Consider the following 27,981-nt stretch of genomic DNA (forward strand, 5'->3'; position numbering starts at 1 on the left):
ACACATCGATCTATCCGTACGCGTGGCTTGGCCACAACGGTGCTAAACATAACAATCGCCTATTCGCCCACCGAAACCCACAGTACACTCCTGAATAGTGTTCACAACATGTTTTACTAGGTCGGGGTCCCTCGCGTTTTACAAAGAGGGCTGTAATGTGTATAGTCGCAAAAATAAATTTTCCATTCTTGGAGCACTCTCTGCCTCTCACTATACCTCCCTCCCCTGCACAATGTTTTCCTGATGGCGGGTTAGTGTAGCTGCCTCTTAGGCCCATGTTTTTCCCCCTGTTCCGTTACGATTTTCCTAAGGATGGTTCCAATAATCTCAATTTTGTCAATAATTTTGTTTTTGTTTCTGCTCTTACACCACGTACTGTGGTGCTATTGTGTGAATTGGTTTACTACTGCTTCATGATGTGCGCCTTGTTTCTTGTCCCCCTCCCATGCCCCGTCGTTCTTTGTCCTGTAAGTAATACTGATCACAGACAGTTGTACACGTCCTACTTTCCTTTCCTTTTTTCTGTACGCGTTATCAATCTCGGCAAGGATCCATAAATTCCTGTAAAGGTAGTTTCATATTGTAGTGAAAAAGTTTCGAATTTCGTGATCCTAGTTGCGGTGCCTACATTATTCCTAATAATTTCAAATATCCTGCAGGATAGGAGCTGATGTGCAAGTGGATAGAACCTTCAGGAAATGCTCGACGCTGGAACGGGTGAGGGTCATTTTGATTATCGTGGTTTTGTTTGCCTTGTTGTTGCTTGGATAAATTCATGGCACAAGCATCTGCAGTTGTCATGCTTGCAGTTGTTCGTTAGGTCCCTGCTGTTATAAATATATCTCGTTTACGAGTTTCTGGTTGATGACGCAACATTCTAACGAAATCTTTTCGAGGAAAATAGAAAATCTTTTCCCGATCCCCTGGGGGAGGACGATTCACGGGACATGATCGATGAAAGTAATGTGTTGTAAGTCTTATAACCGCCGCCTGCGCTGGGTTCCGTTACAAACAATTAAAACAATTAAAAACAAAATGAAACAAGCTGCCTATAGGGGGGGATCATCTACATTGTTCTTAGGCAGGGATCGATGCTTGTTCGTAGAAATCAGGTTCATCTTCTGCACCCTCGTTCGGTTGGCTTCCGTCGAGCTGGAAAGTAGATGGGGGAACATTGAGTATCTCGGGCGAACTTTGAGAAACGGGCCACTTTTATCGGCCCGAACTTACCGCTCGCAGCTCCAGCGGGGAGAACAGCTTCTCCATCTGCTTCCGTATCGGCACCATCAAGATCAGGAAGAAGGGGAACGCTAGCGAGAACGGCGACGACTTGACCGCCCACAGCATGGCGAGGGCCAACACCTGTACCAAGGTGAAGATATGCATCTTCCACGTCGGTACACGCCGCACGAATGGCACTTGTGGGTGGTGCTTCACGGGCATCAGGTACAGCCGCAATCTGTTCGGAAAGGCAAGGAAAGTGAGCAAATTTCGGGCACTGGGAGGCGTAAGTTCCGGGACGGAGTGGGGTACATACCGTTCGAAGAACTGCACTCCACTCATGGACGCGATACCCATGTAGAGGAACACACCGAATAGAACCGACATGGGGATCAGGCGCAGGATTGGAGCCATCGTCACCGATAGTCCGACCATCAGTGACACGAAGAAGCCCGATATTCTCTGCTCCTTGACGTCGGCAATGTGCGGCGCATCTCCGGGAGCGTGGTTTCTACGTTGAAACAAACAAAAATTTGGTTAACATTGTAGCAAAGCATTCGAATCCGTCCCTCACGCACCTTGACATGATTGTAACGGCGGATACGTGCGTGACCGAGCGCACGGTTGCGGCACAGTGCCACGGCATTCCGAAGAACCCGCACACCACGTTGAGGAAGCACAGCAGCACAATGTCCATGTGCAGCCCGGAGCCCTTCTTGAGGCCACGCTCCGGTTTGTCCACGATCAGCTCCGAGATGTGCGTCTCCATGAAGATCAGGATGTACACCAGCAGGGCGGGCACGCCGGCCACGAACGGCAACCAGCTGGGCACCCCACCGAGCGGAATAAGCCAACCGCGCCGGGTTTCGTCGCTCGGCGAAAGGCCCTCCGGTACGCTCAGCTTCTCCGTGAACACCTGCGGCAGCATAAAGTCCACCGCCACGAACAGCGCGATCGAGATCGGTACGCCGAAGTCTCCGAGCGCTCGGCGCGCGTTACGGCCGAGGAAGTGCGAGTTGCGGAACATCTTCAGGTAATACGCCAGCGAGAACGTGCCGAGGGTGAGGATCGTGCAGAACAGGGCCGTATTGGGGCGGTTGATCGGGCCAATGCTGTCCTCCGGTAGGAGCAACGTGGCGTCGGCGGCCACTCCGAGCGTTCCGTTCACAACCGCCGTGAGACTTTCCGCGAGCAGCCCATCGGAGGCGGTGGTGGACGTCGTATCGTTACCATCGGCCACAAACGGCGCCGGCGCCACGGTGACGTTCTTGTAGAGATACTCCTCCAGCAGCGGATGGCGTGCGTACACCGAGATCAGCTTCATGGCGGTTTCGACGATGTAGATCAGTGTGATCAGCGCCGAGAAGATCTCCTGCGTGAAGCGGGTGAACAGCCGCACGTACACGCTTCCCTCGAAGGCGGACACGACCAGCGCGATCACGGCCAGCCAGCAGCCGACGTAGACGCGCACCGTCAGGAAGCTGAAGTTGTTCGCGATGCAGAACTGGTTGAGGGCCTCGTCGAAGAGCAGCAGCGGACCGGTCGTGCCGATAATTACCAACGGTTGGCCGGCCAGCAGGTGAAACACCAGCCCGACGAAGGACGCCGATACGAGCGTTTCGGAAATGCCGATCAGGTTGTGGGTCTTGTCCGATGACAACCCACCGAAGGTGATCGCCGTCGAGAGGGCGGCAAAGTACATGAAGATCGTGGCCGCCAGCGTTTCCGTGTTGAGCCCGTCCATGATGTCGCTCTTGTACATCGGATACCGGCGCTTGATGTCGTTGATCAACCCACCCCACCATCGATTGGTCTTTTCCAGCGGGTTTTTCTTCGGCTTCTTGCCACCACCACCACCAGCGCCGGTTTCAGCGTCGGCGGCCGCGGCCAGCAGCTTCTTCTCCTCGTCGCCCGTCAGGTGCACCTCCACCGACTGCTTGCTCTTCAGCTTCGCATCGAGCGCTTTCTTCTTGCGCAACCGGATCATGTCGCTCTTCGCCTTCAGCTCCTCGAACGGGAGCAGCGCCTGGCGTTCCCACTTGCCCGGCGGGAGCACGATCGAGTCGTCCAGAAACTCGTTGATGGCCGACAGCAGCTCCCGCCGGTCGTCCGCCCGGTACGCGATGTCGTGGAAGTGCTCGTTCGACATGAGCGTCGCGATCGAGCGGCCCACCTCGTGGTAGTCCAGCTCCGTCTTCTGCGGGCCGAGCAGGATGAACAGGAAGCGCACCGGGATCGGTACCTCGGTGATGCTCGGCATCGGGATGCCCTCGGCCAGCCGCACGAACGCGATCGTCGGTTGCTCGAGGAAGTCGACCGCACCGACCAGGACCGTCGTCGCTTCGGCCCCCTCGGGGATGCGCTTCAGGATCGATTCCTTCTGCGTGCGCATCTTGATGTCCTCCTGCGACGACGTGGCGGTGTACGTTTCCTCGTTGATGTTGATGCGCGTCTCACCGTGCCCGCCATGACCATTGATTTCTGGCGACGGCACGATGCGCGGCTTCTTATCGTCCACGCTCTGCATCCGCGGGGAGCGGTCGCGTCAAAGAGAGAGCGAAAAAACACACATTAGGACGATCTATTTTAGAACCGCAGGAATAAACGCCACGAACGAGCAAAAGTTCGTCGCAGGAAAAGTTCTACGAGGACACTAGGTAAAAGCTTACAAAGTAGAGTTAGGGTTAGAATTGGCAAAACCACACCAGAAGCTGTTATAATTATAAATACATTAAAAACACCTATTTACACAAGCTACAAACATGCAATACACACTTTTTAAATATTATACAAGCAGCGAATAAATAAACCAAAATGAAAAGTAATTTAAAAGAAAACATATTTGGCGTAAAAGAGAAAATTCCAAATGTTAAATTTAAAACAATTTCATAAGTAGTGATGTAACTCCAATATAAAAGTGACAACAGGATAAAAAAAAACAACAAAAAAACTACAAACAAATCTAAAACGCTACTAGTATTTAAAAAATAAGTGTGTTAAAATTCAACATTTTTACAATACTAGACTAGGGATGAATTTAAAAAAGTAAAGAAATCTGGAAAAAGGGAAAAAGACTAAACAACTATCTAGTAAACCCTACATCTTCAAACATGGAACTAAAAACAGAAAAAAAAACCTACAACTATTAAATAAGAAAACAAAAACAAAAGAAAATCACTAACAGCTCAAACGTAGCTAACAACAGCCAAAACAGAAACATGTCCAGTAAACATGCCAAAACAAGCGGAACGGGCGAAGTGGCGCACGGGAAAATAAGGGGTCCTAAACACTTTGTTCCCGCGCCGCAACAAAGGTGACTTAAACTAGCTTAAAAGGATCTTGCCAGGGTCGCGTGTTTGTGTTGAAGGGGAATTATAAGAAGGAAGTGGAGCTTGTAGGGGAGCCTGTGTCAATTTTTACTGTAAAGCGTGGGTATGTGTGTGTGTGCGTCGTTTGGTGGGAGGAAGAACACAGCCGGTGGAAGTTGCTTAAATCAGTTCGATATATTAATTGATTTACAACTGTCAGCGATAAAGGTGAGTTATTTCGTCGCATACCAACGGCACTGGCGACCGTGGTTAGGGTCACCGGTGCTGCTGCCGCCGCCGCCGCCGGTGCTCCTGCTGCCGTCGCGCCCGTCGCACCACTACTACTAGTGTCCTGGCTGACGGAGCGCTTGCCGTTGGAGGCGGTGTGCTGACGCTGGTGGCGTTGGTCCTGCTGCGGCGTCGGTACGGATCCCTGCGCCCGGGAGGACAGGTTCGGGCTCTGGCCGTACACCGAGTTCGGATGGAGCGAAGGTGGGCTGAGCGTGTAGCTCTGGGTGGGGCTTATGAAGGAGTTCAATCGTCGCACACCCACGATCACCTCCCCATTGCCACCGTCCTCGGCCCGCATGGACAGAGACTTTGGGAGCGGGTCATAAGGATTTTCGATTCGATCGATCGAGAGAGAAAAATACACAGATGTAGATAGGGAGAAACGAAATCGAAACAAACACACAACACGGTTGAAAACGATCCGTTGGGGTCGAACCCGCCGGCATAACGGTCCTGTTCTGCTGTTCCAAAAGGTGTTTCTGGTGGGTGAAAGTACACACTACGGCGACGGTGGAAGGATGGCAGGGTGTTTCTGTATGTGTGTGTATGTGCGCACGAGCAACACTAATGACAGATGGGACGAACTGCGCCACTACAGATGGAGCGAGTGAACACAATTTTCCCTGCCATAGTGGGGTGGAAAACAATTTGGGGACACATACAGGCTCACCCGATCACACAACAATCAGACACACATTTAAGGACACGCAGGTCCACAGGACAAGTTCCTAAAACGGAAAGCCGTGCCCTTTTTTATGATACAACTTTTAAATGCGTAATGAACTGGAGATCCTTTTTCCGGTAAAGCACAGCATTTTCGAGAAAAATAACATAACAAATTTCCCTACTTTTGTGAGTAATGTTGTGGTAAATTATCAAAAACTTTAAAATTTTTTTTGAAAATAAACAATTCAAAAATTATTAAATAAATTGAACATTGATTACGATCGTAGCTTGTCGAGCTCTGAACTGGAATAAATCTATCAAATTTAAAACCTGTGAATCTCAGTTTCCATTTTAATTTCAAATCAATCAGAAAAGCTTGATCTATGATTTTATTAAATATCTAAAATGGTGACCAATCAGTCCACAATTAAAAAAAAGGTAAGGCTTTCCGCTTTTCACCATTATGTTATCGTCCAGCCTCGTCCAAAAACACTCCTCGTTGCACCTTGCACATATATTTTCCACCCACTAAGCGTTGATGAAACACTGATAAGCGCGCCCTAATGTGTTGGTGTATGACATGAGAACGTATTTACAGATAATTTTCAGATAAAGTAAAATCGAACAGGCGGTTTTTTGCTGTTCATATGGGCTTGTTCTATTGATTACCAATCGGCTAGTGTTAGTGTTAGTTTCAGTGTCAGTGTCATCGATAAACACCAAGTGTTCCATGCTACGATCAGTTAAACGAAATGCTAGATTCTAAAAGTATACAAATGAAGAAGAAAAACCAAAGATGGAAATAATATTTAAAAGAAAAACCAAATGAGAACCTCGAGAAGGAAAGAGAGTGTGGCACGGCGCTGAATTTGGAAGGGAAAAGAAACAAAGTAAGGGTCCTAAAGGACGGTTTGGTTTGATTGAGCCGAACTGAGTAGATGGCTTAAAACGATTCAATTAACTTAATCGCATCTAATGGCTTCAGGCGTCCTTTGGCACACACGAACTGCCCAAGGACGACACCCATCAATCAGGTATATTGTTCCGTCCATAAATAAGGCAGGCCACCTTTCGTTCCTTCTGCCTTTCCGGCGATGTATTTACGTATATGGGTGTGTGTTTATTTGTATGTGTGTATGTGTGAATGTGTGGTCCCTATACGATGGTTAGGAGATGGAAGTGAGGATACCGTTGTTAATTAGTGATGAGTTGTTCGGTGCAAAGTACGATGGATATACTAATAACACTACGGTGAACCATGGTGTGAATGGATGTGTGTGGCTGTACACAGTCGCGGGTCGCGGGGTCGAGGGACGGTCACTCACCTGCAGGCTCGTGTAGCTGCTGTACTTTCGCTTCGGCCCGAAGGAGAAGCCACCGTGCGAGCTCTCGTTCACATGTCGATGGCGTAGCAGCAGTGCCCTCATGATGACCGGTTTATCGTCCTCGTGGATCAGCTCGTCGATGACCATCTGCAGGGGAGGAGGGGGTGTGAATTAGTAAGCCCACTCCGGCGAGGGCACACGGGTTCCGTACCTGCTCGACGACGCGATAGGCCACCGACGGAAGGTCCTTCTCCTCCAGGTCCATCAGCACGACGCCCGTTTCGAGGCAGCGCCGAAGGTTCAGCAGCGAGTGGAACGACAGGGAGGCCACGTGCGGCCGGCCCCACCGATCGGCGCCCTCCTCCACGTCCTCCTCGTACTTGATCCAGCGGGCCGTCTCCTTCCACTCCCGGTCCTCGCCGGTGCCCGTCAGCTCGTCCAGCTGCACGAACACCTCGTGCGGGCTGTGATCGTACAGCTTCTTGTACTTGCCCAGGGGCAGCAGCTGCTGGAGGGGCGGTGCGCCAGCCTCCTTCCGGTTGATGTTCACCATCGACGTGACGGACTGGGCGCTCACCTTGTGGCGGCGCAGGGCCCGCGGATCGTCCGAACGGTGCGACGTCAGCTCGTCGATGTCGGCCTCCTGCAGGGTCGCATCTTCCGGTTGCACCGAGATCCGGCGCCCCGTTGGCCCGCCCTCGGTTCCGCTCTGTCGCCGCCATTCCGGATGGTATTCCTGCAGCGAGAACTTGCGCGACTTATGCGGATGGTGGCGCCTGTTTTTCGGGGGTGCAGGAAAGGGGAGGGGAGGAAAATTCCAATTAATCTTTCTACTGCGCTTCGACGGAGACAAATTGCTTCCCGTACGTTTCCGGACGAGTTCCGGCTCAAATGGGTAGTAAACCCTAATAATAGAAGAAGCGTATCATGCTACTCGCATAGCCCAGGCTTTTGTGAAATTCTTAAAGTGCGCGCCGCTTTTAAACAAATTATCAAACGCGTGGGACAGAAATTCCTAAATTTTTAACAAATAAAAAAAAATATATGATACAGCAAAAATTTGCCACTACACTCTCTGTTATCTCGAAAATAACGAAATAGCTGTTTTTAGTAGATAGTTCAAATGGTAGCTATATTTCACATCAACCTTCAAACCTTCAAGCCTTCATCAAACCATCAAACCATTAAACCATCAAAACCATCAAAACCATCAAAGAACTAAAAAAAAGACTATTCCAACCTCCTCTCTCAAAGTCTTCATTGCAACTCAACTTATTTCTTGGCTGACCTATTCTATCTTATTTACTCAGCCTTCTTTGATAATATGTTTAAACTTTCCTGGCAGCGCTAACACCCCCTCCCGTAACGTCTCTCGGGTTCTAACGAAGACTTACGAAATCTCCAACGTTGCCAGATGGATGGCTGCTCGTCTTACGATTTTCTTATTCGCTAGCTCTACATCCGCTTGTCTAACCCTTTTGTCTTTACCTTTTATAACATTTACTACTTTCCCTCTCATCCATTCATTTCTAGTTTTTCCTTCAACGACAAAAACTAGATCTCCGATTTCCAAATCTTTTTGGTCCTTGAGCCATTTACCTCTCTGGTTCAAAGATGTCAGATATTCCTTTATCCAACGCTCCCACATTCTATCTGCTAAATATTGCGACCTTTTAAATTGGTTCCTAAGTCCCTTGGCTAAATCGTATGGTTCACAAGTTGCAGTGTATGCCCCTGGTACCCTTAGGAATTGATTCGGAGTAAGCGCTATTGGTTCTGATGAATCTTCAGCGACATATGTTAATGGTCGCGAGTTTATCATTTCGCAAGCCTCCGCCAAAGTGGTTACTAATATTTCGTCTGTCAGTGTTCTGTTGTCATTAAGGACTCGCATCGCTTCTTTCACCGAACGCACCATTCTCTCCCAAACGCCGCCCATATGTGGAGTTCCTGGTGGATTAAAATGCCAGGATGTTGAAGTTGAGGTCACTTTTTCGGCACACTCGTAGAACACCCGTTTCATCTGTTGAAGTTCCTTGTGAGCCGCTTTGAAACATGTTGCATTATCCGAGTAGATATCGTTCGCCTTTCCAAACTTGCTTTCAAAACGTCTAATCGCCATCAAACACGACTGAGTTGACAGACTGTGAACTACCTCGAGATGTATCGCTCTCACAGCCAAACAGGTGAACAAAGCAACCCACCGTTTTTCCTTTCGCCGTCCAACTGTAACTTCTAGTGGTCCAAAGTAATCGATGCCAACTGCGCTGAAAGGACGAAGATTTGGTGACGTCCTCTCCACAGGTAAAGGTGCCATCCTTGGAGTGTTGGGCTTGCACTTATACACTTTGCACCAATTGCACTGACGGCAAACCGTTTTAATTGTTGCTCGAAGTTTCGGGATCTTAAATCGTTGTTGTATCTCGTTGAAAACTGTCTCACTATTAGCATGACCATAGACTTCATGATAATGTTCAACGATTTTCTTTGTGATGTTATGTTGTCTTGCCATTATAATTGGGTACCGTTGATCGAATGGAAGATCGGGGTTGTTGGTCAATCTGGTATCCATTCGCATTACTCTTTGGTCGTCTAATATTGGAGAATATATGTACACTGTGCTTTGCTTTTTAATCTTTTCCATAGCACTTGAATCTGTTTTTTGCAATTCTTCTTGCATGATCATATGCGCGTAGCCCTTTTTCTGGTAGTCTTCGATTTGTTGGCATAGGTTGTTCATCAATTCAGGTCTTTTCTTCAATTTCGATTCAAGTTGTCTGAATCTCTTCGTTGCCATGGAGTAGCTCTCAGGAAACTTTCTTCCATTTTCTTTCCACAAAAGCCCTGTTTCGAACCGATCGCCTACTCGTTTCTTAGTTTCTTCCATGATTCTTTTAGCTCTTTTATTTTCGGCAGAATCATTCGGAATCGAGATGACGGACTCTTCTAACTGGTGTTGTTCTTTAATGAGTTCGTGCAGATCTTCGTTTGTCACTCGTTGATGAAACCCTATATGGTTGGTATTTGTGGTGCCGGATTTTGTGTAGCCATAAACTGCCCAACCAATCTTTGTCTTGACGGCTATTGGATCATTTTCTGCTCCAGAAACTACATCTAACGGAGTGAACATGTCGATGTTGTTCAATCCTATCAACATCTCGGGTCGTCCTTTGTAGGATTCCAAAGGAATGTTTTTCAGATAGTCGTACCGTTCTTTTAATTTTCTTGGATCCAGGCGTTGATTCGGCAGCTCCAACTTTTCTACGGTATGAACATTTTTCAATAGCTGTCGGTCTGTAGAGTCCTTTGATGATATGGTGAGATTCAGCTTCTGAGACCCTTTTTCTACACGTTCGATCCCAGCAGTCCATGTTAATGTCAGTTTCTCTGGTACTCCGGTTGCCCCGAGACGATCCGCTAATTGACGTTCGACTAACGTTATAGCTGCACCTTCATCCAAAAAGGCTAGTACCGTTAGTTTTCGACCATCATGATGAATGTCCACAGGTACTACACGAAATAACATACTGTCGCCCGTACCAACATGAGCACTGAATACGTTCACTGCTGCATATTGCGCATGTTCGTGTAGCAGAGGATGATTCTTTTTAATACAACCATCGACGTTGCATTTTGTGGGTCTAAAGCATGATCCATTGTGAGCGTTGAGGCATTGCTCACATAATTTGAATCTTGTAGCAAGCTCCTGTCTTTTCTTCACGGGCCATTCATTAAATGACGTACAATTACGTAGGCGATGCTCGGTTCTATTACACGCAAAACATCCTTTTTTCTCTTTCTGGACTGTATGATGTGTAACTGCTTCCTTTTTACGCGAATCTTTCGACTTAGCATGCTCCGCCAAGTATTCGTGTATTTCAACGGTGCTATCTAACACTTCCGAGACTATTTCATTTAAAAAATCCGTCAATGTCCGCAATGATACCGAATGCTGACCTCTTTTGTAACGCGACCAGGCTCGCTTGTCAGTATCTGGGAGTTTGTCTACTAACTCTTGCATGAGTAGTGGGTTATAAAGATGGTATTTTAACCGCGCTGCCTCAAGATGTTCGCAGAGCTCTTCGACCGCGATGCTGAAAGGCAGGAAGCTGGTCATTTCCGTCGCCTTTGGAGCCTTAACGTCGCGCACTTTTTTCAATAAGTTGTTCAAAATAAGTTCCGGCCTCCCATACACCTGACGTAACTTTTCGATTGCGTGTGGCACTGAATCTGGTCTTATTAATTTTCCGCGTACAAGCTCATATGCCGGACCTTTAATAGATTCTTGTAATCGAACAAGATTTTCGTTGTTGGTGAATCCGCAAGCTTTATTCGAGGCTGTATAAGATCCGTAGAAGTGCGGCCAATCTTCGGGTTTGCCATTGAAGACCGGCAATTTTTGGGAAATTCCGAGCCGAGTACGACGCTGAGCTTTGGTTGGCAATTCGTCCATGATTTCTTCTTCTTCTTCGCTAGAAGAACTTTCACTGTCCGAAGATGATTTCACATATTGTTTTTCTTCTTCTAATTTCTTCATTCCGCGCGTTATCCGCCGGGATGTTCCTTCTCCAGAATCGCTATCTTCAATTTCCTTACGGAACTCTAAACGCTTCTTCGCTTTTTTCAGCACGGCTTTCTTGTCCGGAGAATCATCTCCGCTTTTCACCGACTGCTCCATTGTCTTTTTTGATCACACACTCACTGACTTTTTGGTTAGTGTTTCAAACTTCACACACGTCTCTTTTTTGCACTGTCACTCTCTTTCTATACGTTCATCGTATCTTTTCTCAGCGTTAGCACAAATTTACGTGGTTTGGTTCTTTTAACACTCACTGTCCAATGTCAATGGCGGAGTTGCCTTTCTTTAGCTCACCACTTCACTCGTCTTTGATTTTCACTTGTGAAGAGGTTCACTACTTTTTCGGGACGAAAACTCTTCGAGAAGATTTGTGAATTATTTTTGAGAATAATTCCTAGTTATTTTTTTTAGAATGTTATCTCGAAAATAACGAAATAGCTGTTTTTAGTAGATAGTTCAAATGGTAGCTATATTTCACATCAACCTTCAAACCTTCAAGCCTTCATCAAACCATCAAACCATTAAACCATCAAAACCATCAAAACCATCAAAGAACTAAAAAAAATACTATTCCAACCTCCTCTCTCAAAGTCTTCATTGCAACTCAACTTATTTCTTGGCTGACCTATTCTATCTTATTTACTCAGCCTTCTTTGATAATATGTTTAAACTTTCCTGGCAGCGCTAACACTCTCATTAATTCAGTTTAAATTGTACCACAATAACTTTCGCTTTTAAATGTATATTAGAAAAAGATCCGTAAAAATACATATATTCCCATTAGTGAATTTTCATTTTGTGTAGCATATGAAAACACGACGAAAGTTTGATCAAATGAGTTACAGAAATTAAATTATAATACACTTTAGCTAAATTCAAAGTTTAGTTTTGCGATGGGAAGATGCGTTTTATGATTAAGTTGGAAATTATTTGATGGAAATAGTAGATCTCCACTTTAGATTTCTGACATTGATGTGAATCTTTCGCTCAACTCTCTTCTTCATTAGTATGGAAACCCTGATACTGTGGAAATTTTGAGGCTCCCTTAAAATGATTTAAAATGCCTATGATAGGGGTTTTTAGCATTGTCGGTAAATTAAATGTTACTTTCTTATTTCCTAAACTTGTATGGGTAGTGTTACTTTTACTGAGGGTAATTTGTACCTAGCTCAATTTGAGTACCTTTTTAGATGAAAGTAATTAGTGAAATTATATTAGCTTAACAATTGTGTTAGTAATTGTTCCCTTTCTTTCTTTATAATCCAATTCGAAAAACGAATTGACTGTAAGATATTAAATAATTTTTAAACTTTTTTTCAATATCCAATTCAATGTAGCATTTTTTATTGTTCTTTATTTTTTAATTCTTACTCAATGGGAAACCTAGGTGGTACTTTAGGTGTCATTTTTATTTTGTTTCTTTGCAAATTGTGCTCATCTTTATCAGGTACTCAATTTGATTTCTGAAGCCTTGATAATTTTAATCTGTTCTTTTTTCTCTACTATAGTTCGTTCCACCTCTGTTGCTTTGGTCAATGGCTTTAATGTGCTAGAAAAAATTTTGAATTGCAATGAAGTATTTATATTTCTTTATAACATTTGTCAGAAAGAAGGAGCTATTCAAAATTTGAACTTCTTAGGAACTTCTGGAGAGGATAATTTATTACATTAAAAATGGTTGTCAGTAAAATATGAAAAGTGACAAAAATATTAAGATTTGGCAATATTGTACAAAATGAAGGGGTCAAGAAGAAACAAGTGAGGTAGAATAACGTATTCGTGTGTACAACACCATTGCTTGTCTTGTCACGAGTCACATTTGGTAAATCAGAGTAAAAAGCAATAAAAATTAATCGTTAAAGATAGAGAAGGAAGAGAACCCCGGAAAGGTATTAAAATAGAAATCACCCAAACAGAAAACAATGGGTTCCCTTAAAGGAGCTACGTCTCACACTTTTTCGATCATACAACAATCATTATCATCTGTACAATTAAAGATAAACAATTGCTTTAAATTAGTCACGAGAAGAATATGACCCAATTCCTTGCATACAAGCGTTACTTTACCCAAACCCTTCTGTTCTTCCCAGAAACAAAGATAGGGTATTGGCTTTGGCATGCTGCAATCTATCATCAGATTGATGAAACACTCAAATACGTTTGTGGAGGCTCTATCATTGATAGTAACATAATTCTTATATGTAAGAAACGTTGCTTTCAAACTTGGGAAATCTAGATCAAAATTCTTTCATTTGTCTTTTATATAGTCGATAAACTTAGTATAACCCCAATAGAACGTTACCCAAATAATCATATAGAAGGGAACAAGGGTTTCAAAAGTGATTCCACATCCAATATTTCGTGTAGGGAATCGATCTGTAACGATATAATTACGACCAACATTACGATGACAGATTTCGTGCAACCGGTATGTCTGTGGAATATGGATTCCAGTCTGGAGTCGATCGCTGGGACGAATAGATCGCTGGTGGCTGATCGGTTTTGGTGATCCGAAACGCCTGCAAATGGCTGTCGTGAAGGCAGCCGTAATGTGAGTGCGTGTAAAGGTGACAGCGGTGGAGGTATGGTTTTCAAATGTGGAGATCGTTGGTACGTGCGAGGAATAGTGTCTTTCGTACCACTGAACACTCCAATATTTCGAAGCACAACGTCTTTATCAATACAGTAAAGTATCCATCATCCAGTGGATAATGGACTAGAATAGACACTCTTCAATCTACAGATTTTTGGATCTAAAAAGTTCAACCTACAGTTTTAGATTGGACCTCGGTCACAAGACTCTCGTATATAAACGGGCGACAAAACTATATACCGTATTTTAAGTACATGGCGCTGCCTTGGTAAGGTTAGAAATAAAACTTGCTCTCTTATTACCACGACAAGAACCGAGTATGACGTATCTAGAGATAGAAATGCGAATTCAAATCCAAAAATGCGTAAAGCATTTTCAGGGATAGGATTGATAGAAACTCATCATTGGTAAGCAATAATAAAAATACAAAATTGTTGACAAGGATACAAAGAATATCAACATTTAGGCTACAAACCAAATAAGTATCTAGGGATAGAAATCCGAAGTAGAATCCAAAAAGGGCATTGAGCATTTTCATGGATAGGATTAATAGAAACTCAGTTTTTGGTAAGCATTAATTACAATACAAAATGGTTAAAAAGGATATAAAAAATGAACATTTGCCAATCTTTACTGTTCTACACAGGGCGTAAGCGTAAAACCCCTACTGAATTTCAAACACCCCGAGCACAACTATGACTACGAGCAAAACACACAAGGAGAGATGTAAATAATCATCTTACATTATAAATTTAGCTACGTATAAGCTACGCCAGTTACGGTGGACTCAGTTGGGCTCAATGCCAAACATAGAGTTCCAAGACTCTTTGATGTGTGCTCTAAGCTTTCTATCGAGATGAAACCCGGAGCGAGGCAGTAGACGATTTGAAACCTAGCTACTAGTATGGTTTCATAATTTCGCATCTACGACACCACAATGTACGTTAAATATTAGTCCATAACATTCCTAAGTTTCCTTTCCAGCTCAACTGATTAAATTACAACTGCTTGTGATTAATTACATGGGAGAAATTTAGAAGCAGACAGAAGAAAGATAAGCGTTGCAATCCCGGTTTGATTTCGGCAATATAAGCACATTGCTTTTATCAATGTGTGAATTCATAAAATAGACAATTTACGCAGACTATAAAAAAGCAATGATCATAGCTGTATAATTAACAATTTGTTTTATGAACTCTTGCATAATAATTTCCAAACTATTGGATCCATATCGCAACCCTGTCGTAACCTTTTGTAGTACACTTCTAGTGACTCACCAAAAGAAACACGAGAAAAACAAATAATTTTAAATTTTGCCACCAAAATCTTCTGCGAACAAAATTATTTGAAATAAGGTAGTAGTACACGAAAATACGATATTTCTACAACGCAAACTAGAACAAAAACAGAAATTGCATAAATATGCATGCATCGGTGAAGAAGAAAAGAGAATAGGAGAAAATTTCAGTACCATGCCATTTGGAAATAGTCTTCACTAACCTTTTGCTTCGAGTTGGTTTGTCTTGAAGCAGTTTCCTTGTTTTTGTTTTTTGGTACATAATGCAAATGCATAGTGTAAAAGGGTAGAATGATTGCGAAATATAAGCAACAGTAATTTGTTTCCTACATTAGTCTGCAAAGTATTGTGATAAAATTTTATCGAGTATTTCGTGCGGGTTTCGCGCAGTAGAGATTTCTTTGGTGGTAACAATCTATGGTAAGTTAAGAAATACCTCAACGCAAAGGGTTAACACAAGAGTGTTTGGAACAGAAAGTTGTCGGTGAGTTGGTCTGTATAGTTTTACGCGAGGGCGTGTGTAAGTGTAACTCGTTCATCCTAAGAAACCACAAATCCCGACTCTGTTTTTTTGGGTTTTCATCCCTACTCACTCCGTGCGCCGACGACGTTCCTCGTTGGTGTCCTCTAGCGGCAGTCCTTCGATCTGGGCTCCCTTCTTGTCCTTGTCGAAGTGCACGTTCCTTCTGGCGCTCGTATCCTGCGGAAGACCAATACAGAGGACGTCGAAATACAATGTCTATCGGGGATAAGGAATGGTCCTGACACTTACCCACTGTTCGCCCTGGACCGTACCCTGGTCCACGATCGGCTCGTCGTGCACGGTTTCGCTGAAATCGTTCGACGTGTTGTCGGCCAGCGTGGCATTGTTGGCCGTCGTCGTCGTCTCGCTCTTGGACGAGAACGAGAGCGGGCTGGTCGGGGTGGTGGTGGGCGGCGATTTTGCCCCGTGGCCCCCATTGCTGACGTTGCTGGCGCTGGACGCCGCGTCCGGCTGGTGCATTTGGCGGTTGGTGCCCGGTAGCTGCGCCGGACGGCTGCTGTCGGCTTTGTCGGGGACGCGGTGCGCTTCGTCGTACTTCAGCGGCGAGTTGTCCAGGATGACATCGTCCTTGAGCCGGTTCAGTTCGAACCGCTCCTTCTCGATGCCGCTGGCCGAGCCGAAGACGCGCTCGATTTCATCGTCCAGGTGCACCTCGTTCGGGTCGTCATTGGTCGTCTGCGAAAGATGTGGAGAAAATTGAAGAACGCCATCATGAGTTTCATTCTAACCATTTATTGGAGGTGCAACAACACTTTTTCGTCACTCGCGTGATCCAAGATTGCGTAGCGAAACACACATTCACAGGGGTTATCAAAGAACACACAAACGTCATCGGTTCTCCCTAGCCTGAGGTTGAGTAATCAAAAACTTTAATTTAAGAACAACAATTTGTGTTCATAGAGTACTTCAAAGGCTACTTTGGTGATTTGTTCGATGTATTTATGGATTGTAGAATTTTGTACCGCTAATACCGTTTTATTTATCCGAACCTATAGCTCAGTTCCCTATCCACATCGCTGATTGCCATAATAAACCATCTCTTCACAGCTTGTTGCGCAGCTGAATGTTTTATCGAAACAAAAGTACCGACAAGCGAATCCCACGGTTGACACGATTTCCCTCGGTGCCTTGGAGATTCCCATCGTTGAGGGAATTTCGAGGGCATAAAGAGTAGGGGGAGACGTGAAGCATCATCAAATCCAACCGCTCCGAAACATAGTTGCCCGTGGTCACGCGATGTCGTTCTATCGAACCGTTGCGCCGAGTCATTGCGCTATTCCGCCCAATGGAACCCGTTCGTATCAATCGTAGTGACGCCGACAGCCGTATCTAACTGAACGGTTCGATGCTGCTCGGTAATGGAGCCGCGGCAAGGTACGTCCTCGCTGTACGGCGCTTGGTAGGTTATGGTTTAAAAATAACCCTTCGAAACTAGCGATTCCGACAAAATCAGTGCCAAAAGCGTTGGTCAAGACCATGGCAGTGACATTCAGCCGGTCGAAGATTTTGGGAGGTTTTGCATGTGCATGGACGGCCAAGAGAGGCGAGGGGGTGTTCTACTTTTTATTATCGTAATTAGTTTCACAAAATAATTCAAATATATTACGACAGAAGGAGCCCATTTCTGGTTCGGTTAATTAGAAGTAAACATTATTTTCATACCTAAATTTTGAAATAAAAATTAATCTACTATGCACAGTAAATTCATTGAGGTCTAAAAAAATAATAAGACCTTAAATTCTTGTACGAGTTGAACTAAAACCATTCATGTTTATCTTTCGTTCCAATTTTCCCATACAAGTGTTCACCCTGGGCAAGTTCAAATTTGTTTATATAATAAAAATACTTTTTTTTTGTACAATACGGCCTGGCCGTCCAAATATAAAAAAAAAACCTTTTTGAAATTTTCGATACTAAATTAATATTACTGCAGTAAATTACAGCATAAATTTGTAGATTAGGTTTACTATAGATTTTGTTTACCAAAAAAAAAAAAATTACAAAATAATTAGAATATTTAAATTAAAACAAAAGTATTTAAATATACTAATTAAGGTTAACATAAATGTGTGTGTTTGTTTATTTTCTGTAAATTATGCCTAATCCTTGATATTTGTTTGACTCATTTCATTTGCATGCCACAAACAAATTGGTCCAAAGTATATAACCCCCTTTCGTACACACGAAAGCCCTTTTGTGCACTTCAAACAGGTGCACGGCACGCCATTGCCTCATCGCTACAATTTGTTTGATCGTTGGTAGCAGGCAATAGTAGCAATTTATCGCTTCACCGGACGGGTTTCACTCGCGGTTCCGTGTCAAGTGTGTACGATTTTTTTTATTCCTACAAGAAAAACAATAGACTTGATAGCAAGAACATTCGATAACGATTGCAGGTCGCTTTACAGTTATTGCACCGGTGTTTCCCTTGTTTCCATAGCCATGTTACACGCATCCAACTACTGGCAAAGAAACAAGTGGTTCAGGAGCAGCTGTAAACATGCGGTAAAATTCCTCGAGCGGTGCTTCCAGCAGTACAACAGTCCTGTTTTTCATGACCGATTCCGAATGCCTTGAGTTAATATTTAATGTGAAAAACAATACGCCGTTAAGACGCTCAAATAAAATGATTTGCAACGAGTTTCGTTGTTCGTATTCGTAATCGATGGAGGCGCCCAGTACTTTACAGCGAATTGTTTTCCGAAGATGTTGTTATGTTTTGCATTCACAGGGTTTTTGCATGCAAGGACAAAACTGTTTCTCGAAAATATTTACAACGAAACGTGAGAAAACGATCGTCAACAAACAACACTGAAATGGGAATGGAACGGAAGTGGTAACCTTTCGTCGACGTCCGCCCAGCGAGTGGCGGATGCGCTCAATGATTTTCGCCGTCACCTTTCGAAACAGGCCACGGGTGGTCGCGCCGCTCGCGGTGCGCCGGTGGTTCGGTTGGCCCGAGGCGTTCAGTTCCCGCTCGCGACCCTCCGTAGCGTGGCGCACGTTGCCGAGCGAGTGGCACGAGGACACGCCGACCCGCACCGTCGAGCAGCGCGACAGCCGCGGGCAGTTCGAGTCGGAATGGCTGTGATGGAGTGCGGTGATGATGGTTGTGGTGGTGGTGGTGGTGATGACGGGCGCCCGGGTGGACTGGACCGATCCGGTGGCGCACGACGACGACGCAGATGAGGTCGATGGCGGTGAGGATGGAGCATGTGATGAGGGTGATGGAGCTTCGATGCCGAGCATTACCGAAGAGCAGTCGACTTGCATGCATCCGCCGTTGAGCTGTCCGCGGATTTAGGCGGGTGGCCACCAATTAACGCACCACTGGTCCAGAAAAAAACCCTGCTCGAGTACGAATCAAAACCGTCGACCGGATTGATGTCGATGAGACGTGGATGGGTCATAAAGTAAATCGGCGCCCTTCTTATGACACTCGCCACTTCAGCACTTTTTTGTTTGCACTTTGCGCTTCGAAATCTCCGGATGCTCCACGCTCAAGTGGGCCAGCACCGACCCGTCGTTGTCGTCGTCGTCTTCGTCAGCACTCGAACAATATTATCATCGAATATGACGTGCACTCGCACCCGACCCCACTCGATGGCCAGCAGTCTGCCACCGGGCGGCAATATTCACACACCTAATCTCCGAACCACCTCGAGTGGTCCCACGATTAATTTGTTCACACACACACGGCACACTTTTCGTCGTTCGATTCGGGTTTTCGTGGGGATTCGTCGTTTGTGAACCGTCTGGTTCCCCCTTCGGGGGGAGAGGGTTACGGAACTACGGTGTGGTACGTTCCGGGCCGGGGAGCTTCGAGTGTCTTTCGGGTTGCCCGAGCGTCCAATAATTAATCACAAGCAGAAGCTGTTGTTGTTCATTTTTTTCTGCGACGCATTTTTCGACCAGCCCGAGGCTAACGGGGGAGCGCTAAATGAACCGGCTAACGTTCGAGAAAAACATGCAAATTAATCCATTCCATGTTGTCGCAGGTTTTTTTTCCAGTCGATCGCACAAACAAAAAACGAAAACATTCAGGACCATTTATGCCACCAACGCGCCGTCGCCCGGCTCGCGAATCGATGAACTTTGCGCAAATTTTGCAAACGCCTAATGAAAAACCCACTGGCGCAAACACAGTTCTCTGCAGTTTTATTTGACGCAAAAAGTCGTATTTCGATTCGACTGATTCGAATAATCCAGAGTGATTCTCTAATATGTTTTCCCTCACTCATGTTGTTCCCCAAGCGTATTTCCTCAAAATCCAATTGATATCAATCTGTATTGTCCAATAAAATTGTCTTCAATATGCTACTTTCCCATTCTCTATTTCATTTTTTATTTCTAGTTTTACGACACGTGCCGTATTGTAAATTCACTATTTAATTGTTTGAAATAATGCTTCTTATAATAATCAGGCACTCTATGTCAATTGACATTGGAACTGAAAAAAGTTAATCACTTTAGATTTGGAAAATATATTATTGGTTTCATTTTTGTTTTGAACATGTGAGCCATTAAACTCATGATATTTCAATATAATTTTTTTAATTCTCTCTTTTTCTCCAAACAATTTAAGGTAATATAACTTTTTCATTTTGTTTGTTATGTTTCGATCATCCGTTATGGCATTCATTAAGCTCCAAGGGTCAGCTTTAAGGTGTTTTTAACTTGTTTTTGTAATACAATTGTGTCACAAAACTCAAGCTAAATTCCTTTTTATGTTCAGCTTATTATTAAAAGTTTCAAATTTCTTGAATCCCGAAACCCTAAAGCAACTCCTAATTGTTAAGGTCCAATGGAGTCCCATCGATCGACATGTTTTTCAAGATCGCCGGACACGGGCCAAATATTTCGAAACCTTTGCTTCTGCTCCATAAAACCGTGAACTTCAACATCACAAAAAACGGGTCACTGGGCTCCACAGCATAAAACTGGGCATAAAATTTGGCTGTGATTTTAATCCGCGAACATTGAACTTGTCACCTTGAGGCTATCGTTTGCGCGGCTGGTCTCAAGGCGACCACATACTTTGAGGGGGTAAACATTTTACGACTCCTGCTGACCTCGGGAGTCCGTGCCAAAAACAAAAAGCCCGTGTCGAATTGAGAGCACGCGGAAGCAGTGAGGTTGCATGAGGTTGCTTTGATAGGCAACGATTTGCACGCAAATTTAATGGCAGGTTCGTTAAAAATTTGGCAACGGTCAAAGGGCGAACAATTCCACCAAACCTGGTCAGCTGATCCCGTCTGTAGCATTGCTGATAATGGTTAGCACTCATTACGGTCGGTTGTTATCGCACCACAAGCGAATTTTTTGCTCCCTAACCCCATGACAACTTGAACTGAAAACTTTGTCCAGAACGGAAAGTTATCGAAACGTGACCCCGTCCGGCTGGTCCTTGGGTGGAATTTGCGCAAATCCGGCGTATTCCGGGTGACGAATAAATCACGCTCCCCGTGCGCTCCCGCACAGCGTCGCTGCAAACCCATTGCTAGAGCTTCGCCAAAATAGAAATGTTTGCCAATATTTTGTTTATTCGCAATCCCGTGGTCACTCGCCCGTTTCAGCCGAAACTCTAACGTCACTAAGATCATCACAAATAGGTAAGAGAGTTGTTTTTTCGCCTTCTAAACCTCCACCCAAGTAGGTGTAAGTAGCCACAGTTCTTCTTATTCGACCGAGTTTTCCCAAGGGTAAGTTGGGCGACAAATGGAAAACTAAAACTAACTGAATCAAGCGATTGTACGCTTTCGATTGACGCTCTGGGGTGAAAGAAAATCTCGACGTGGGATGCTGAGTTCTAGCGGTTTTCTTGTTTTGTTTTTCTTTTCTATCGACAGCACTGCTTTGTTGAGCCACTTTTCTCCCCCTGGCGAAATCACAACTTCACTGCGGACACCGAAAGTATCGCCTACTTGATTCGCAATTAAGTCACATCAAGTAGCACATTTTATAGAGAAACTTTTCGCCCCGGACGACCAGCAAGCACCACGGGAAACTTCTGCTTTTCACGCATAAACACATACACACGCGCGCACACACCTCGAACGTGCTATCGATAGCAAAGGGGGCGATGGAGTTAAATAAAGGACCTTCGAGCGGCGGACGCAGGGCGATGTTTTGCCGTCGAGTTTCCAGGCCCATCTGAACGCGGATCGGTCAATTTTCCTTCCGGTGAAAATCTTCTACGCCAAAAAGTGCTCCAGATTTCCACGACAAGAGAGAGAGAGAGAGGGTGATGGGGAGCGATTCTCTCGTGGCGTGTTTCGGTTCGCTCCGCTGTGAAGGATCGTGAGCTTCCCGGGGGTTGCCAGTGAGCGGCACGAATTTCGTGTTTTGACAATCCAACAGTTTCAAACCGGCGTGCCCTCCACTTGATGGGATTCGTGCAGCTCATCGGGAGCAAATCATAAGAGCATTCAGGGCAGCTTGAGAGGCACTTGGGCCACGAGGATGGTCGTGTGCATGCAAAAGCACATGAAGAGTACTCACCAAGGGTGGCGCATTCATTGCGTTACTCTACAGGGATCTTCAGTTCTCTACAGGGATTATCCGTCGGAAATAGAATATATTGAAGTAAAACCCATACTCTTTCTTTAAAAAAAAAGGATCAACAGTTACTTGGATGTTTTGTCTTACGAAACTGAAAGGCATCATATTCATTCATTGATTCTATTTAGTAAAAAAAACCTCCCGACGAAAGTGAGTAGAACCAGGTGTGTGGGAAAAATGTGAGATGCTCAACATTCTCACCCCGAAGGCACGTGTTTGTGAGAGAGCACAAGGGTGAGACAAAAATCTCACGTCAGAGAGGGGTTTTCCGTTCGTATTATTCCTCCCCAAATCGTTCACTTCTATCAACTTCCCACAGCAGATTTGTTTGTGCTGGGCTACGTTTTTCCCGAAGTTCAATGTTGATGCCCCCCACCCCAAACACCCCTCCCTCCACGGGAGGGCGCAGCGATAGGAGTGGGAAAATGCGTTTCCCAGCAGAACTGGGGCAATGGCACGACCGGTGGCGTTGGTCAAGGAAAGCGGATGGAAAAAAAGGCGCGCGAGAAAGTGAGTGGGCGCGAGCGAACACGGGATGGGACTCGACCGAAAGGGAAAAAGGGTCAAGTTGGTTCGGATTTTTTCCTTTTTCTTTTTTGCGATCTGATTTCCCACAGTCGCTCGACATTCGCCCGTGGTAGGGAAAACATGTCCTTTTTCCTATACTCGACGAGCACAGCTGATATGGTGCTTTAAACACAAACACACGCTCATGGCCATCGTTCAGCAATGGTCGAACGGGACCCACCGGAGTGTTGATTGCGTTATCCGGTTTTGTTTTGCTCCAGTCCACTCACTCGTGGTGTTATTGTTCGATGTTGTTGTTACTTATGAACTTTGCCCGAGTCCTTTTTTTTCTCTTCCGCCCGGGGATGTTATTGTGTGCATTGCCAAATGGCGGCAAAACAAAACACAAACACACTGCGGGGCGGGGAAAAATCATATTTTGATAGCGGTGGGAATATATTTTGACGTTCCAGTGAAAACAACCGTTCGAAACGAGCAGATTAAAGGTGATGCGGGCCGACAAATCGTATGCAAATTGAGGGTGAACATGTGGTCTTTGGTTATTGTAACGTCCAATTTTTCCCCTCCGGGTGCTTTACTGCTTCCCTGTTACCATCGTTGCGTAACAAATGTAGGACATTGATTGTTATTAGATCGACAGGATAAATTAGGTGCAACACATTTCGGTTAACGGGTCAAATAAAAACGGTAGATATATTTCCTCTCAGCTTGATGAAACAGTGTGGCCACATGTGCACGCTTTATTGGCATAATCCATCAATCCTTGCTTCGCCCATCCCAGCGTCTCGGGCTCGATGTGCAGATCGTAAAGGAGGGGAAGGAATCGTTTACCACCGTCACAATTTCTTTCGGGCACATTTGGCGTCCACCGGCGTTTGCAGGAGAGCGAGCAATAAAATGTGAGTGGAAAAAGTCATCCATCCATCCACTTTGGCGCCACAATATCTAGCCTTTCGACTTTCGTTCGTCATCACGTATCGAGCAAATCACGCACCGTTACAGAAACGTCACCAAGGCATCGAATGTAGAAGGCAGGCACCGAATGTAGAAAGCCGGCCTTAGAACGGCAACCCGTGGTCGTGACCGGCCGGATAAATGAGTTTTCCTCGTCGAGCAGGTGACGCCCGACTCGCCCAACCGTCATGTGGCCCAGCCGAGTTACGTCGTGCGCCGGTCTGGACCGGTGGTAATTAAAATCACCGGTCAAGAGCTCGTCTAACGAATGCGACCATGGAGAGGAAAGATGTGCACGGCGTACACGGACACTACACTAATTACATTCTGTTCCGTTTTTGCTCTACGAAAGGGAAATGAAAGGGTCTTTTTGCAAAAAGGCGCATAAAAGGGAGCATTTGACCTTCAGACTTTCATTTGAAGAGGCGTTAGTTATGGCACCAAGTCCACCTGGTTAAACATTTTATCAAGTATTCATTTTTCTTACTTATGAAGAGTAAACTAAAGAATGGAATTTCACTTACTATCAGAGAAAATCTCCGTAAAACCGACTCCATCGACGTACGGAGCGGATCGCTGACACTGGGGATCGTAAGGAAACTCATTTTCACGCACTACTGGAACTTTTATGGCGGCCAACAGTTCCACACACTGCACCGAACATAAACCCCCTCCCGCAAAAAAGCCTCCTAGGGTTTCACCGTTATTTTCGGCAACTCACTATCGACGCGATCGGACCAAGCCAACCGACTCCGGTTCACCTCCGGACGGAAATGATCGCGATCGGGCGAATTTTCAGCAATAAATGCTCCCCCTGTTCGTTTGACACCTTTCGTGGTACACACACACACACACATACGGTGCGAGAAGGCATCACGAAATGTTAATTTAGCTAATTGAAAAACGTTTTTCGTTGTTGTGATGAAGATATTGCCTCATCCTACCCCTACCAAGTGAGGAGGGAGGGGGGGGGGGGGAGGTATTAGCGAGCAAACAGCCACAAACACAACAGTCAAATCGAGTGGATATATTTCTTTACCTTTGTGACGTATCATTTATCACCGAGGTATGAAAAAATAGCACGCGATGCGCGAAGAACAAACTTGGTGGAAGTAAAACAGAAAGCCTATTTCCAGACCGGCGGAAACCCGTTTTCGACGGCTTTATTCTACCAGCCAAGGGTGGGGGGCGGAAGAAAGGAATCTATTTTAAGAAACAAATTAATAAATCATGCCTATACACACGGATAAACTCGGTGGACACAATACAGTAAACGTCCAGCCGGGGTAAGGAAGTGTTGTGGTGCGCAAACAATGGTCGGTTTCTTTATCGGCTCTGGAAAACTTTAGAACACGCCACGAGCGCTGGAAGTTTCCGAACGCAACATAACTACAGCTCGATGTCTAGGTTACGATCTAAAAATGAAATTGTCATTTAGAAACGGTTTCCCTGTTGCCTCCGTGCCGGCTTTTCGTTTCGGTTTTCCCCGTGTTGCGATTTTATCGATTTCCTTTTCTCTTTTTCCCCTTCAAACGGTTGCCGTTTGTCGAAAGGTTCTGCCAGCAAGGGAAGATACGGTGCATTCTATCTGTTTGCGATCGATATAGCTGACGGCCAAGGTCATGCAAAATGTGAGTAATGGCAGCTTGATGACAAGCGAGCCGAAAAATAAGTTTCAAAAAATGTGTTTCCAGTTTGCAATTTGTAAATTTAAAGGGATTTGTAAAACAACGAATTTGCTTGAAAAAATTTCAATCAATGATTTGAAATTTTTTTGTTTTTAGATATTTTAACTGTTGATGGGAAAAAGGAAGTTGTGCTAACAGGTTGAGGATCTGCAACATTAATGGAGGCGCCCCATGTTTTATCAATATTGGTGTGACGTGTTGAAGACAAACAGGTAACGAGTTTTATTCTTATTTAAAAGCGATAGGTATATAGCGCTCATTACGTACCAGAAATCCTTTAGCTTTGAGTGTCAGTAGCGGAATTATCCTACTCATTTTGCTGCCGTGCAGGAAAAAAAGGAGCACACTTCACAATCGTTTCATAAAACACGCACCCTCAGAAAGGACACTCGACGAAGGAAATGATTTTCCATAAAAAACCTCACTTTCACCGAATGGCTCGCGGTAAAATGTGACTCAACCGAACTGTTTGCCATGCAATCCAGTGCACACAAACATCGCCGACGGATTAGGATTGACGCGGCCACTCGAGGGCCGTCCGGAACCGGTTGACGTATCCAATTACTCCCGCACCGGTGCGTGTCCCGGGGGCGCAAATTGAGCACGACTAGCACGACGTCCCGCTTCCGTCACGGCCGGTCCGTCGTCGGGCACTGGCGTCGCGGTCGGAATCACGACCCGGCAAAAGTCTTCGACCGGGAAACACGTGGGTGTGTCCGTTCGGCCGCACGACGTCCGTGCGAGGATGTAATTGAACCGCAGGGTTTTGCGTTTTGTTTTTCACTCCCTTCCATCCGGTAGAAGGAAAACGGACGACATGGTGTACGACCAAAGGTGTTTTAAATGTGTATATCGTTAAAATATAGTTAAAATTTCCCACCTTTCTAGTGCAATGTTGTCAATTATGGAAAATGAATCCGCCAAGATTTTTCATTTTTAAAATGAGACATCAGTTTTGTTTTAAATGTGTAGACACCCTGTACCTTTATTTGCATACAGTCAAACGTGTTTTTGTATGCCCAACACCCTCCCAGTGTGAGGTTGGTGCATTCCCACTCGAAGGTGGCCCCTTCGATCGATTTTCCGACGCGCACGAGGCGTCGTAAGGTGGGGCATGAAAAAAAAACAAGCAACAGCCAATCGATACTCACTATCATACACAAACCATTTTACTGTTTCATTTCGAACGAACCATCTACTATTCCACCCTTTTATCGCATTATATGGAGTGAGATAACAATCCTGACCTTTCCAGCGGATCACTTCCGGGGGGAGTTTATTTTACCGACAGAAGCTATCGTTTTGTTTTCGGGAAGTCATTAAGCAATTCACCGTCATATGACGAACCATTTTCCGGTGATCGAACGCTCAATAGCCTGCCAAGTGGATAATGACGGCTATATTTTAAGCCAGCGATAAGCCAGTCCTGTTCGTTGGTGGCGTAAAGCGTAGGTGTTGGTGCTTCTGTTTTACGGAAAAAAAATCACTTGAAGTTATAAATCAGTGCGTGAATGGTGGACACTCATTCAGCTGAAGGAGGAACCGCTTATCTCGGGCACACGGGGACACTCATTAAGGGGTAGTATCTTGTCCAGACAGCGGCTCAGACATTTTACAATGTGTTACCATAATTAACAAGCCATTTGCACGGTGAGATTTACAATAAATCTTCGTACGAAACGGATCGGATGGCCACCGAAATAACTCTTACTTTAACGCTTCGGCAAGCTTACGATCGTGCGTGCCAGCATTACGATGCGTTTTATGGTTTATGGTTCCCCCCGGGGACGGAGAATTATCAGACTCCGATAAGCCCACAGCCTCACATGAGACTGAAAAGTGGAAAACTGAACAGGCGTGTAATGCTCCAAAATTAGACGATGTTAGAAGATAAGGGTGTTTCGAGTGCACTGGGGCGCTTTTATTGCACTTCTTCCTATAAAACGCGCTATAAAACGACTAAGCGTAAAACGGAACAGTTTTGATTGTTAGAAACCTATCGTATATTCATCCAACGGATGTGTTGAAACGGTGGTTTATTTAAAGAGCTCTGTTCAACCTTTCGAAAAAATACATTGGGATTTTTTTTCCGGTTGGCCAAAATTAACCAGAAAAGTGTCTTATCGAATGCACCAAAGCCGGTCCCATGTGGTGTTTTGATAAGAAATTGATTTGTCTACTCCGTGTCGTACGTTTATTTATCTAGGAGAGACGGGAAAAAAGGGCAACGTTCAATTCGTGTCGCCAGCCATCCAGGTGAAAGTTATTATCAGCCCCTGGCAACACGTGTTGGAAGAAACCAGTTGATAAAGTTCGAGTTGGGCTTAATTGTACGCTGGTCTGCGGCTTAATTCCTACGCACTTACCTCCTTCGTGTGGAATCCGAGAAAGGACAATTTTCTCACGTTGTTGTCCCTTCGGCTCAT

At 45.1% G+C, this 27,981-nt stretch overlaps 1 protein-coding gene across 2 annotated transcripts; it reads right to left on the reverse strand.

Moving 5' to 3' along the window:
- Window positions 1-1,057: 1,057 nt before the first annotated feature.
- On the reverse strand, window positions 1,058-27,981 carry LOC131263243 (anion exchange protein 2). Of its 2 annotated transcripts, XM_058265409.1 has the most exons (11): window positions 27,922-27,981; window positions 16,053-16,499; window positions 15,874-15,980; window positions 7,023-7,587; window positions 6,812-6,958; window positions 4,866-5,127; window positions 4,735-4,814; window positions 1,800-3,745; window positions 1,538-1,732; window positions 1,231-1,459; window positions 1,058-1,152 (listed from the first exon to the last, which is right to left on the reverse strand). In XM_058265409.1, the coding sequence occupies exons 1-11, from the start codon at window positions 27,979-27,981 to the stop codon at window positions 1,078-1,080; spliced, it is 4,113 nt and encodes a 1,370-aa protein (XP_058121392.1). In that variant the 3' UTR covers window positions 1,058-1,077. The 2 variants fall into 2 exon arrangements, with proteins under 2 accessions (XP_058121392.1, XP_058121393.1); XM_058265410.1 differs by lacking the exons at window positions 4,735-4,814; window positions 4,866-5,127 and having other exon boundaries at window positions 1,800-3,742.

This window comes from Anopheles coustani, chromosome 2 (genome assembly GCF_943734705.1).
Source record: "Anopheles coustani chromosome 2, idAnoCousDA_361_x.2, whole genome shotgun sequence".
Taxonomy (NCBI): Eukaryota; Metazoa; Arthropoda; class Insecta; order Diptera; family Culicidae; genus Anopheles; species Anopheles coustani.

Coding starts and splice junctions, on each gene's coding strand:
- LOC131263243 (XM_058265409.1), bottom strand. CDS start 27,981: ATGAGCCGAAGGGACAACAACGTGAGAAAATTGTCCTTTCTCGGATTC. Junction 4,815..4,865: donor CCAGGACACTAGTAGTAGTG/GTGCGACGGGCG, acceptor CGGCGGCAGCAG/CACCGGTGACCCTAACCACG. Junction 1,460..1,537: donor GGAGTGCAGTTCTTCGAACG/GTATGTACCCCA, acceptor CTTTCCGAACAG/ATTGCGGCTGTACCTGATGC.